A 14,036-nucleotide genomic window follows, 5' to 3' on the forward strand; every position below is an offset into this window, starting at 1 on the left:
AGTAGCAATATCGCTTTCCTGAGATGTAACGGAGTAGAAGTAGAAAGTAGCATGAAAAGAAAAGACTCAAGTAAAGTACCTCAATTTGTACTTAAGTACAGTACTTGAGTAAATGTAGACTAGGCTACTTAGTTACATTCCACCCCTGGTATTCTAGTGTGCATAACAGTAATATAAACCCACCACCACGACCATCAGTCAGTCGTTAGCCTAGCCTAGCCTACTGGGTGTAAAAAGGAAACAGACGTCCGCGTGAGAGCAGCGTGTCAGAGCCGCCTGTTAGCGGCACTGCAGATGGACTAAAGCAGAGTCAGCTCTGCCACATCCTCCCCCTTCCACACACACACACACACACACACACACACACCATGGACGAATTTCTCCCATCCTAGCGTCGCTACAATTAACCCTCATCGGCTGCGTTTAACCTACACGCGACCTGGCGATAGATAACTCGGATTTCTCTCCGTGGTTTTTGGACACTGTTCAGTCGGTTCTCACCGCTGTGGAGCAGAGCATGAAGCGGCTTTTTGTCAGAGCTGTGCCGGACAAAGCCATGAACCCCTGGCTGCTTTTGGCTCTCCTCGGACTCTGGTAAGTGTGTCTATATTGATGTGAAGGGGGGCAGGGGGTATGTCTCCATTATGATAAGAGGAGGGAGGTTTGACAGGGGGGGGGATGGTTGCAGATGTTGCCGCCTCCTCCGACGGGAATCGCTGCATCTTGTTAAGGTGTTCTACCGGTGATCACAGTGCAGCGGGTCATTGTGTTAGCGGGGGGGGGGGTCCTATAGAGGAACACATTTGATCCGGGAAATGTTTGTTAAAATGAACTAACCTCGAGCCATTAGATCTGCATGTTCCTAATCTGTGCGGAACCCATTGGATTTGATTTATAGAGTGTGTTTTGGGGGAGAAAAAAACAAAAAAAAACAGGGTGGGCTGAATTAGCCTACACCTGCATCTGAGTATTTTTCTAGAGGGTCTGTCACAGTTTTGTTTCAACATTAGGAGGGGGGCACATAACCAGGGGGGCTGGGTGTCCTCCCCCAGAAAATTTGGAAAGTCAAACACTTCATTTTCTGTGTCAAAAATCGTTGAGAACATACTGTATTTACAGGTAAGAAGGATATATAGCCTACATGTTATAAGCCCCCTGAATGGTTATGTGTACCTTTTTTGGGGGAATGGGTTTCATATCTGGGGACAAATCTACCTCTTCTTAGTATTGGGGGGTGGGGGATATCAATTCAGTTCAATTTCAATTCAGTTTTATTTATAGTATCAAATCATAACAAGAGTTTTCTCGAGCAGGTCTAGACCACACACTATAATTTCCAAAGCCCCAACAATTCCAGTAATTCCCTGCATTGACCCTGGAATATATACGCCTATGGTCCGTCATATGGCAGAATATCATGTGGGCTATTGATGGACGGGTGAGTGATGATTTAGTACCTCGGAAGACATCACTCCCCCCCCCCCCCCCACACAGGAAACCTCTGTCAGCTGGCCACAGAGGTGTAAATTGTACCCTGCTAAGGACAGGCCTATGCTCCTCCACATGACAAATGTGAAAATATGAATCCGCTGAGTAGACTGTCAGTCCTGTATTCAACATTCATCATTCTGCATATTACGCTCTCAGACACTTTAAGGTCACCCGACAAAGTGAGATTTGGAGCCTGTCTGAGAAAGCTCTAATTAAAAACAAGAAATTAATTTTTTTTTAAATCATGGCATTTGCCAGATTGGTTACTGTATTTCAAAATAAAAGTGCTAAACACATTTTTAAAAAGTTTACTTTTTCTTATTCCATTTACCAATGTGCCTGTCTTTCAAATGCCATCTCACAGTCGATTGATTTACAGTTTGCATTTAGGGATCTGTTAGATTGAAATAGAAACGTAGTGTGTGGCAGGACTCAAGAGTTGTACGTAAAGTCACAATGTGTTCACTTTGTATACATCTGACTTTAAGTACAACTCTGAGTCCTGCCACATCCAGAAGTACTCGGATGATACGGCTGTTGTGGCATGTGTGCGAAGTGGATGGGAGGAGGAGTACAGGGACCTTGTGGAGGACTTCTGTGACTGGAGCGATAGGAACGGCCTCCTCCTGAACACCACCAAAGCCAACCTTCTAGCCGGTCTGCATAAAGGGGGAGGCCATTGAGGTTGTGCACACCTACAAGTACTTGGTTGTGCTCCTGGACAGCAAGCTTGACTGGTCCGCTGATACAGACGCTCTGTATAAAAAAGGGGCAGAGCCGTCTCTTATTCCTCAGGAGCCTCAGATCTTTTGACGTTTGTAGCGACTTGCTGCGCGTTTTATCAGACTGTGGTGGCGAGTGTCCCGTTTTACGGTGCAGTTTGTTGGGGAGGCAACATGACAGACAAAAAACGGCAGACGACTCAACCAGCTGGTCAAAAAAGGCCAGCTCAGTGCTGGGCAGAAGACTGGACTCATTAAGAACTGTGGTGGAGGGGCGTGCATGTAACAAACTGCACGCCATAATGGGTAATGACAACCACCCCTTCTACAACGTCCTGGCTGGACAGAGCAGCAGTTACAGTTGAGCGACTGCTCTCGCTGCACTGTAGGACAGAGAGGTTCAGGAGATCCTTTTGTCCCCACAGCCATCGGGCTTTTTAACACCACCTGATGTGATTATTAATATCATGCAGTGGTGGCATCACAGGCTTTCTTGGTTTTAGCTTGCGAAGCAACCACTAGAACAAATGACAGAAAAGTCCCTGAAGAAAACCTGGTGCAAAAAAAATAAAATAAAATGGAATCGCCGCTAAAAAGTCTCAAGGGCTCCAGTTGAATCAACACATCGAATCGAAGCGAGAAGATTCAGCAGAACTCTGCCTCACCAGCTTTTAAACTTCAGATGAACTCAAGCAGCATCATCCACCACAGCTCAGTGCTAAAGGCAGTGTTACAGTAATAATAGTACTAATCTTCTAATGGCCCCCACTGGAAAAAACTGTCCGTTCTGTAATGAACTGAGTAAGAAAACTCTTTAAACATTTAACTAGAAATACAAAGTCCCGTTCTTGTCCCGCATGTCACTGAAACGTACATTGTGTAACCCCACCCACCATCTTTCTTTAACCCTAACTGTCCCGTTCTTGTGCAGCATGTCAGTTAAACGTACGTTCCGACCCAGAATGTCAAACAGTGATGCCAACAGTGCTGACCAAGCGCGTCTAAATATGATGCTAAAAGGAGACTTTTTGCATCACTAACAAACGCCAAAGGCACCTGACCAAGCGTCGCTTTTTGACGTGATGGGAGTGAGAATGTGTTGGTATATCCACAGCAGCCATGTACAGCACAAACAAAAAATTATTTTGGCCATAATAATAGAGGTGTTGAAATGAATCAAATAATCGATGCATCGAATCGTGGACATGGACGATGCTGCGTCGATAATCGGGAGGCTCATAATCGATTATTTCTGTTTACAATTTATTTAGTATTAGAGCACTGCAGAATGTTTTGTTTTTGAAGCTTGAAAAGCTATGAATTAAATATCTTATATGGCTTTAATAGAAAAATGTATTTGACCCATCGTGATGCATCGGGATATTGAATTGAATCGCTGACACGATAATCGTAATCGAATCGGGAGATCAGTGAAGATTCACACCTCTATTGGTTAAGGGAATATTGATCTAACGGCGGTGCTAGGCACAAAGTGAAAATTGTTGTCATCAAATTCATTGGGAATAGTCCTCCATTAATATTCATACCAAATTTCATGGCAATCTTCCGTCAGCTGCCCAGATATCTTGTTCAAGGTGTTTGTATGGACACAGGCAGATTAACAGACCAACCCTACCATTCTTAAGCCCCACTGCTGATGGGGAAAAAGTAAAAAAAATATTCTAAATTTGTGGCAACAAAATTGTAGAAAGCTAAGCAATTTTTATCCATTTTTTTTAACATTGAGCAGACATGAATCAGATGAACATGACATCGTAGTGAGTTATGTACAGTATTATTTCTGTTCAAGTGATAGCACAGAGTGGTAAGGTTCGTTTCTGCTGCACTAGGTTATTGTGCCATGGTTGAGGTCAGGTCCTTCGGATTAGAAGTCTACGAAAGGGTCATTTAACAGCCTGGGCTGAATGCCAAGTCCTCAGGTCTCTTTACAGTATCGGGTCCATGTTCATTATCAGAAAAGCAGCAGTACACCTTGGCACAGACTGAGAGCTCAGCCATGTGTAACCGCCTGCAATAGACACAGCAGGGCGGCAGGAAACCCACTGCCTACAGCTGTTTAATTCCCAAGTTACATTCCTAAAAATGCTCTTTTCATTTGGATTCACTAAGCATTCTGCTGCTCTAAATCCACTGGGTGTTTGTGACTTATGCCCTAAAGCTTTTTAAAAATATGTTCTCCTTTAATACTTCACAATGTAGAAACAGAACATGAGAATAAGACAATATATATATATATATATATATATATATATATATATATATATATATATATATATATATATATATAGTGTTCCAGTGTTTGCAGATACAACAGATTTTGTTCATGTTAGCTGAAATAAGCACAAAATACTTGCATGCTTTATGAGCAAAATCTGTCTTTTGTCCTTGGAGAGTACTACTATGGGGAGGCTGCACCTTCTTAATAAAATGAGAATAACGATTTTTTTGGAAGAATTGAGATCATGATTCTCTCATGATTCTCAGGGAAAGTATTTATTTTCTATAACCAAAACAAATGCTATTTCCATCACTGCATTTCTTGTCTGTAAAAGTGTCAAAGAAACCAAGCAAGCATATGGAGATTTACTAAATTACCAACACGGTCAGCAACATACCTCCAAGTAAAACAAACAATCAATTGCTATACCTATCTCTCTATCCATCTACAGCCATTTTATTTTATGTTATACTCTGTGTTTTTTTATTGTGATATGGATTCCCCTGGGTCTGAAATAAAGTTTATATATATATATCCAAATATTGTACATTTTTGTGTCTTACATTGTTTCTTTTTTCTAACCCACAGTGCAGCGTTTGGGCCCAGTAAACAGGAAGAAGAGGACTACGAAGATGTGCCCATAAATAAAACTTGGGTCTTATCACCGAAGGTCTACGAGAGCGATGTGACTTTGATCCTAAATAAACTGCTGCTGGGCTACGACAACAAACTGCGGCCTGACATCGGAGGCAAGTCAAGTTCATCCTCTGGAAATGTGTGCTTTGTTTTAGCTATGTTACCACAAAACAGTAGAAGTGGGAAAAATAGCCTTGTGCAAATTACAACAGCTGCTGCTGTCAGGGGAGAACCTTGTATACAACCTTGTTCCACTTTTAAAGTGATTAATTCTCCTTACTGATGAAAAACTCATAAGTGATAAAAAAAAAATGCTGTTCATCAAAACTAACATAGGTCGCTTTAAGGATCTATCTATTTGCACAATGTGCTAAGATAAGATAATAATAATAAAGATAAGACATTGATGCTACAGAAATACATTAATAAAAGAGAGCATGGGTTTCTGAGCCTGTGTATTGTTACTTTAGTTAGTTATTTCATGGGTTTACACATCAGTAGGGTGACCAGACGTCCCGAAAACTTTGGGACAGTCCCGAAATCCAAGCAGTTTAGAGCAAAGTCTCGAGAGCAGACTCTCAAGTAGTTATAGTCTGATAGAACATTAAAAACTGTTCATGGTGATTGAGTCGTCCTGCAGCCAGCTCCCGTCGGCTGCTCATTGGCTGCAACAGTACGTAGGCCCTACGAAGGCGGCTAGGCGTGCATTGCTATTTTTCATTAATTCATTCATTCATTGTTAAAATGGTGGCTCAGTCTGGTGTCCCGGGACCCAATGAACACGTAGCTAAAAAGCAAAAACGTCTCTGCAGGTACCGGGAGGACTGGGTAAGGAAATACCCCTTGGATTACTGCAGTTTTACGTGATGCAAACAAAGCGTTTTGCAATGTATGTAGGAAGGAGTTTGGTATTTCACACGGAGGGGGGGGGGGTGAGTCAGACATCAGTCTGCATGCTAGCAGCAAACTACATATAACTAACAGCACAACTGTACAGACCCACACTTTGGTCACTTTCTTTAAGCGGGAGGATGACTCCATGTAGAATAAAATAGCTGCTGCTGAGCTGACCTCTGTGTTCCACCGTGTGACCCACCAACAGTCATACAGATCGCTTGACTGTGCTATGAAGTTAACGCCAAAACTGTACTCTGACTCGGCTCGACACATTGGTTGATGTATCGCAGTGGGAATTGAACCCAGGTCTTCCACACCAAAGGAATGTGTCATATCCACTGCGCCATCACCACCAACCATTATCATAATTTTTTTATTTGTATTTTTGGGTTTACATGACAGACAGTTTTTATATCCGAATTTCACCCATTCTCATCTGGTCACCCTAACACATCAGGACATGTAGTTTGCTAAGTTGCCATGAAACTGTAGATGTTCCAACTTCCAGTGACACTGAGCACCTTTAGGCTTAACCATTAGTTTGTTTGGTTATGTATTGTTATAAAGGTGTTCATGCAGATTGAGTGTGCACCGACTGTAGCAGAACAGAATTCTGATTTATTGAGTGGTTGTGTAATTGTGACATGTTTTGTCGTCTAAAACGAGTTTGTTAGTCAAAAGTTTCTGGAATATTCTGATCCCCACACAATTTGCTTTGTTTGATAGTACATAGAGGACAAATGAACATAGATATTGTGTATATTGATATTGTGTTCCTAATACCAGATATATATGGAATAGCTTCTAAAGTACTGAAGTTATTGAGTTTAGAGCTGGACATTAAAACAAACATTTGCTGAGACTAAGTGACATGATTGTTTCATTAACAATGTAATAGTAGTTTAAAAAACTTGCACAATTTGAAATGTCCAAACCTTATGCACTCCAGTCCTTGTCCTTGTCCTTTTTACACCTGCGTCTTTTTCAGAGAGTGGCCCCCGGAGTGTGACGCAGCTTAAATAAAGTGACATCACTTGGCACCAATGATGCAGGGAATTGACCACGCTTGCAAATATCAATGCAACTTGAATTGCCAAACAAAGAAAAACCAGCAACAGCAAAATATTGAGTTTTCTGACAACTCAGTGTGTATGCATCTAATCACCTGAACGCCACTGTCTTGTGCTTCAATAGGCAAAAAGCGGGCTTAAAGTAACCGAATTGCGATAGGATGCTGCTTGTTGTTTCACTTTAGGTTGATCAGACAGGCAGCATCTTTTTGGGAATCAGCTAACAAACATGTACGAAAGTTAATGCTGTCTATGTCAGTGCAGTGTGTCTTCTGTTGTGTTTTTTAGTGAGGCCGACAGTGATTGAAGCAGCCGTGTATGTCAACAGCATTGGACCAGTGGACCCCATCAACATGGTGAGACTGCTTTTTCTGATTTCCCTTTGCTTTTCCTTTGCTGATATAATGGAAAATGTATTGGTACATCCCCCTTACTAATGTTAAATAACCTGCACATACAACCTACAATGAAATTGTGTTTTTACAGTAATAGGAAGTCATCAGGATTCATCATCTGGGTATCATGAATGTCTGTAGAGATATGCAAAGCAATCCATCCCATAGTTGAGAGCGAAAGTACAATCTTTCAAAGTTCCTTGGCAATGGTATTTTAACCCAATGTCCACAGATGAGTCTTTCCAGAGCTTTCAACCTCCATCCAGTGAGATGCCATTAAAAGCTTCAAATTTAATGGCAAATCAAACAATAGTGGTAGAGACATTTTAGTCTAAAAAAAAAGGTCAGGAGATCACCAAGTTCTTAAGAAAAGAGCATTTAAGAAAAGTCAGTGGATCACTAAAGTAATTAGCATTCATAAAAAGTCAGGGGATCACTAAATTATTTACAATTCATCCTGAGGCAAAAATGAACGTCTGAACCAAATTACATAGCAATCCATCCAATCCAATAGCTAATTAACTATTTACTCTGGGAATTCTTAAAGTAACCGTTTAGATATCTTCTGTATATTATTCTTTAATTGGCTTTATTTGCATGTTTTTCCGAACTCTGCAGGAATACACCATTGACATCTTCTTTGCCCAGACATGGTATGACAGCCGACTGAAGTTCAACAGCTCGATGAAGCTGCTCATGCTCAACAGTAACATGGTAGGCAAAATCTGGATCCCGGACACATTCTTCAGGAATTCCCGCAAATCAGACGCCCACTGGATCACCACTCCCAACCGCCTCCTGAGGCTGTGGAGCAATGGGAGAGTCATGTACACACTGAGGTAGGACAGTTATGCAGCCAGTTTGCTAAACTGTTTGGTAGCCATTTAAAATGTTGTTGATTTTAACTATCAACTCTTCAACAATCTTTGTTGTTTGTGCAGCTTTAGTGTGTGTATCTGTATTTATATCATGTAGCTCTGTTTTAGGTCTTGATCTCTTTAAGTTTGCTTCAATGGTCTTTTTGCATTTGTTGATGTAATTACAGAGAAAGCATGAAGTACCTTTACTATGTTCAGTCACACTTTCTCTGTCACAATTCTGTTTTTGTCAGGTTGACTATTAATGCGGAGTGTTACCTTAAGCTGCATAACTTTCCAATGGATGAACACTCGTGTCCACTGGAGTTTTCAAGCTGTAGGTGGTCAAACGTTTTCCCCTCCCCATTTTGACTTCAACTTCCGTAACTTGCCCAGAGGGAGAAGCTTCTGTGCGGGCTAGCATAGTTGCTAAGCCATTGTTCCTTCTCCTTGCCAAAAGGCTCATCTGCTTGAGGCTGCCCTCTCTAAGCCTGTACCAATCTATCATCTGCTCCACCAGCGGAGAGAGGAGGTCACACAGTCCCATTTTCTCTGACAGACCTAATGAATTATGCACCTTCTCCCTGTCTGATTCATGTTGTCTGTGTCATCCTCCATTCGTCTCCTACATTGTACTTTAGCCTCTCATGTCTTGTCATGATCTTAATCTTCCACACAGTAGTGAAAAATGCAATACCATTCCATGGAGTTGAGAACAAATTTCCGGACCAGTGCAGTCACACTAAATTTCATGAAATGAGCATAAACATCGACAAAAACTACTAAACGAATAAAGAAACCTTCCCTGAAAAACTAAATTTTTACATTATTCTTTTTAGCAAGCATTATCTTGCAGTTGTGCAAAAAAAATGCTCTCCTTGTAGCAGTGACCGCAGTAGTGTGACATTGTTATACCAACGCACATCTAAAAAAGAGGGAAGTGTGATCGAAAGTCAAAGCGTGTGACTTTAACACCAGGGACCTTGGACTATGTCCTGTCTTCTACTAAAAGTCAATACTGGTTTCTTTTAACTATTAAGAAAATGCTTCCCATAGTTTAACCATGAACACAGTATTTCCCTAAATGTAACCAATTGGTTTTATTTGCCTATAATATAATGGCCTTAACCACAGAGGTGGCATATCAGAAAACAATCATGAGAAGTTTTAAAAGACAGGGAGCATAGTTCGCATCCCCATGCAAACACAGGCTTTTCACCCAGGAAACGCATGTTTGTGTGCCGGGAGTGTTTTAACCCCCTAACCCACCACAATCATTTTTCTTATCTTTTGGTGCCTAAACTTAACTGTCGGCACCCCATAATGCTCACTTTTTGTCTGCTAAACTTAACAGTAATGTCCACTGAAACAACCGGCAGCTCGTGGTGCCCTGTACCTTGCTCAAAGTCACTTTTGGTCAGCTCAACACAACTAGCAACGGCTTCTGAAACGGCAGACAGCTCACGGGGCTCTGAAGCCAGCTCCCAGTCACCTTTTCTCGGCTAAATTTAACTGTAAAGATCGCTAAACTTAACTGTCATTGTGACCGGTTGTCACGTGACCAGCTGGCAGTCGCCTAATTTTGTAGGATATCATACGAATGGGTGTGCATAAGATATCGTACGATATAATACGAAGCCGATCATGAGAATGCGTTGATTTGTTTCAAGAACTTCTTTGTGTAAAATAATTAAATTTAGAAGCACTATAAGCTCAAGTCAAATACAACACTGTGAAACATCACTACAAACGTATTAAGTAATGAAAGGGAATTTCTTTCCTCCATTATAGACGCCAGGTAGAGCAATTACTTTCACACTAGGTATTGCCTGGGAGTACACACTGGCTCACATCTGCACAAACACCCTTCTACTGTATATTAGGCTACAGGGATGCCTATCAAAGCACACCTATACCCACCTTACACAGACTGCTATATGCATTGGAAGACATCTTGCTCATTTGAAGAAATTTCTTGAGACTGGGCAGGTCCGTTCCATCTTGAATGCGCCCCTTTGCCTTGCCATGGTGCAATGTTTCCTTGTGATGTACAGTACACTGAATGACAGATCTATAGGCATCAGAAAGGCTTCTAATTAATTTATTATGTGTCTGTCTTGGGGGGCGGGGTGGGGGTTGGGGTGGGGGGGGGGGGTTTCTGTAGATGGTTATCCCAAGAATGAGATCATGTACCGGTGGCAGAGACGGGCAGTGGAAGTGGCAGACCAGCGGTACTGGAGACTCTACCAGTTTGCCTTCGTAGGGTTGAGGAACTCCACTGATGTGGCACACACCCAGTCAGGTAAGAGATTACGGCCAAGGCCTCCTACATGTTGCCGGTCTCCAGTTTGACATGAAGCACTGATACATCAAAAATTCTGACTAAACCAGACCTTTGTATGTGTGCATGTCTACCCTATTGTTAAACTTTCAGGGGAATATGTAATCATGACAATCTTTTTTGACCTGAGTCGGAGAATGGGCTACTTCACCATCCAGACCTACATTCCCTGCAGCATGATCGTGGTCTTGTCCTGGGTCTCGTTCTGGATCAACAAGGATGCCGTCCCAGCCCGCACATCTCTAGGTCTGATATGTTCTTATATTTCATACACAATTATACTGAGTCAGAGTCCAAATGTGCCTGGTTCCGTAAATGGCTGTACTGGAAATCTGATCAAATCACACCCACACAGTCCTGATGAAACAGATCAGCTGAGTTGTTGCCTGGTTGTTTAACTTGATTGTTGCTTATTTAGTCATGAATAATACTGCCGTAGAGAAACACGTTTAGTGGCTTTAAAGTTGTACTATGTAAGTTTCAATGATTACCCCAATGCCAGGAAGACGTAATTGTTTAAGACGTAGGGTTAGGGTTAGGGGGTTAGGGTTTAACTGCCCACACTAACCCAGTTCTCCCTTTTCGGCAAAGGGACAAGATTGATCTAACATTGAGTACAACTTTGACGAAAGCCTTCTTTGCTATGGAACTTCACTGATTTGTTCTTTGGCTGTTACATAAATATTCTGCCAAAATCATCATGTAGGACACATACTTTAAATACCGGTAAATGTAGATGAAAAGTATTTGATATTCCATTGAGGAATTTGTCTCTGTGACTCCATTTAGGTATCACCACAGTGCTCACTATGACAACTCTAAGCACCATCTCCAGGAAGTCTCTGCCCAAGGTTTCCTATGTCACTGCCATGGACCTGTTTGTCTCTGTCTGCTTCATCTTCACCTTTGCTGCCCTCATGGAGTATGGCACTCTGCACTACTTCACCAGCAACAGACAGACCAAGAAGTCTAAATCCAACAATAACACACAAGTACCTACCACTCATTTTCTTTCCTCTTCTTTCTTTTTAACCTACTGAATTGTGTTTGTTTTCAGGCTGTTCTCATGAGACATACATACATACAGTATAGCTTCGAAAAGTTAAGCACTGTTAGTAAGCATTCCACATATATATCTTGCTGTATGCACCACAATGCTGCTGTATAAGAACGATGTGGGCTGCGTCGGAAGGAGGTCAGGGTGGTTGGGTTGCCCTAACCCTAACCCTTAGTAACCCTAACCATAACCCAGCGCTTTCAAGCCGGAGGAAACCATATACTTTTACCCAGGAAATGCATGTTCATTCCTCAGGAGTGTTTTAATCAAAACATTCTTTTCCCTAAACTTAACTAGTCGTTTTGGTGCCTAAACTTGACAGTCGTCTCCACGTGACGCTCACTTTTTCTCGGCTTAACTCAATGGCCATGGCCCGGTGCCTGTACCCGGCTAACAGTCACCTATTGGCGGCTAAACACAACTACCAACTGCCGCTGATTCGACGGAGCTCTGCAGCCGGCATCACAGAGCTCTGTAGCAGTTAAACACAACTAGCAACTGTCGCTTGGCGCCACGTGACCAGCTGGCAGTCGCCTAGTTTCGTAGGATATCACACGAATTGGTGTGCATCATTTTCTGTACTATATTGTACGAACCCGTTCATGAGAACGCGTTGGTGTGTTTCCTTCACAGCAGAAAGCACCCAGCATGATGAATATCCGACCTGGCACGTCCCTGCTGCAGATGAACAACATTGTGCCCTATCACGAGGAGGCTGACTATGCTTACGAGTGTTTGGATGGAAAAGACTGCACCAGCTTCTTCTGCTGCTTCGACGACTGCCGCTCAGGTGCTTGGCGCGAGAACAGGATGCATGTGCGGGTTTCCAAGATCGATTCGTACTCACGAATATTCTTCCCCACTGCTTTTGGCCTTTTCAATCTGGTTTATTGGATTGGTTATCTGTATCTATAAAACCATTACCTCAAAGAACGACAACTGGAGTTTGACATATGCAAGCATTTCACATTAGCATAGCTGCTCTTGTAGCATCAGAAGTAATAGCTACTTAGCAAACAAGAAACAATATTAGAGAGCCCCTATTATACTCCTTTTTAAGCGTCTTGGGGTCTACACGAATAGGTTTACATGCTTTGATGTTAAAAAAACATATGTTTCTCATTGCTGCAGCGCCTCGACCTGAAACGCTTTGTCTGAGCTCCTGCCCCCCCCCCTTCCCAAAAAGCCCAGGCGAGGTGTTTCAGGCAGTTTAGAAAAAGTGCTTTCTGTGGGAGAGAAAGCTCCGTTTGGAGTTAAATTTGTACTTTAAACATCGATTAAACACACAAAATACTATATAACACACTAACAGACATGAAAGATCCAAAAAAGCATAATTTTGAATTTTAAATTATGAATTGACATTGCCTTGTGTTTTACTCGCGCTCGGGATGAAGTATGGCAAATGTCCCTCAATCTGTCCAACTCCTTGTTCCAGAGCAAGACAGGGCAACAATTACTGATTAATATGCCATAAAGTAAAGTATGTATATTCATTGTCCCCAGTGGATTATACCTAATTATGGTTATGGTGACCTATTGACCTTTTAATCGTTGCCGGGGGATTGATCCCTTTTTTATGACCGTTTAACCTTACATGACCCTGAGCTAATTGAAGTCCTTTCCTCATGGTATTTAGTACATTTACATGCACACTAATATTCCACTTTTAAATTGATCATGCCAGTAAAATTATGGTTTCTGATCATTTTGGATTAAGGTTGGCAAAATACCCGGATTTACTTAGCTCCAATGCGTACGACTCTCTTAATGCACCTTTTATCTCTTCTTATTCTTTTTTATCAACCAAAAAAGCAACATTGAAGCAATTTTGATACATTTAGGCCTCATTTTTACCCAGCATTCTGTCACTTTCACCGGTTAAAATGACAAATGTTGACTCTGTAACCCCTGACTTGCAAATGTTGGACTTTCAAACCTCATAAGATTTGATAATTAGCCTAGAAATCTAGACGCACCCTAGCAGCAGCAAATGTAATTTGCAGCCCAAAAACCAAACTCTGGCCGGGCCAATCACATCGTGTATAGAGTCGGTGGGCGGACTGCTGCTGGGAACAGCTTTCGAATCGGCTTTGGCCGCGACTCTGGAAGACTTGGAGTTAAGCTTAATTTGAGAAAAACGGCACTGAAGTCATTCTTAAAAAAGGAAAATGTGTTCAGAGTTTTGCATACCGGATACGGAAAAAGTTGAATCTATCAACTAGCTCCGCTACCTTCTTCGTTTCTCTGCCTGGTTGTAGCGCTATCCTATTGCGTGCAGAGGGAATTTGAAAGACAACCGTTTATCCCGCCCCTCAGATTGAGCCCTGC

The 14,036-nt window shown here is 42.1% G+C and overlaps 1 protein-coding gene across 1 annotated transcript; it reads left to right on the forward strand.

Annotated features, from left to right (window-relative positions):
• The first annotated feature begins 242 nt into the window (after nt 1-242).
• Nucleotides 243-13,743, forward strand: gabrg1 (gamma-aminobutyric acid type A receptor subunit gamma1). Its single transcript, XM_039785908.1, has 9 exons — nt 243-594; nt 5,041-5,201; nt 7,344-7,411; nt 8,069-8,289; nt 8,562-8,644; nt 10,472-10,609; nt 10,742-10,894; nt 11,438-11,640; nt 12,339-13,743. The coding sequence occupies exons 1-9, from the start codon at nt 518-520 to the stop codon at nt 12,618-12,620; spliced, it is 1,386 nt and encodes a 461-aa protein (XP_039641842.1). The 5' UTR covers nt 243-517; the 3' UTR covers nt 12,621-13,743.
• The last annotated feature ends 293 nt before the right edge of the window (nt 13,744-14,036 follow it).

This window comes from Perca fluviatilis, chromosome 20 (genome assembly GCF_010015445.1).
Source record: "Perca fluviatilis chromosome 20, GENO_Pfluv_1.0, whole genome shotgun sequence".
NCBI lineage: Eukaryota > Metazoa > Chordata > Actinopteri > Perciformes > Percidae > Perca > Perca fluviatilis.

What these genes read in the sequence shown, in the direction of transcription:
- gabrg1 (XM_039785908.1), top strand. Translation starts at nt 518, where the DNA reads ATGAAGCGGCTTTTTGTCAGAGCTGTGCCGGACAAAGCCATGAACCCC. An exon ending in CAGTGGACCCCATCAACATG is followed by an intron (nt 7,412 to 8,068) that starts GTGAGACTGCTT and finishes CGAACTCTGCAG; the next exon opens with GAATACACCATTGACATCTT. An exon ending in TGTGGCACACACCCAGTCAG is followed by an intron (nt 10,610 to 10,741) that starts GTAAGAGATTAC and finishes TTAAACTTTCAG; the next exon opens with GGGAATATGTAATCATGACA.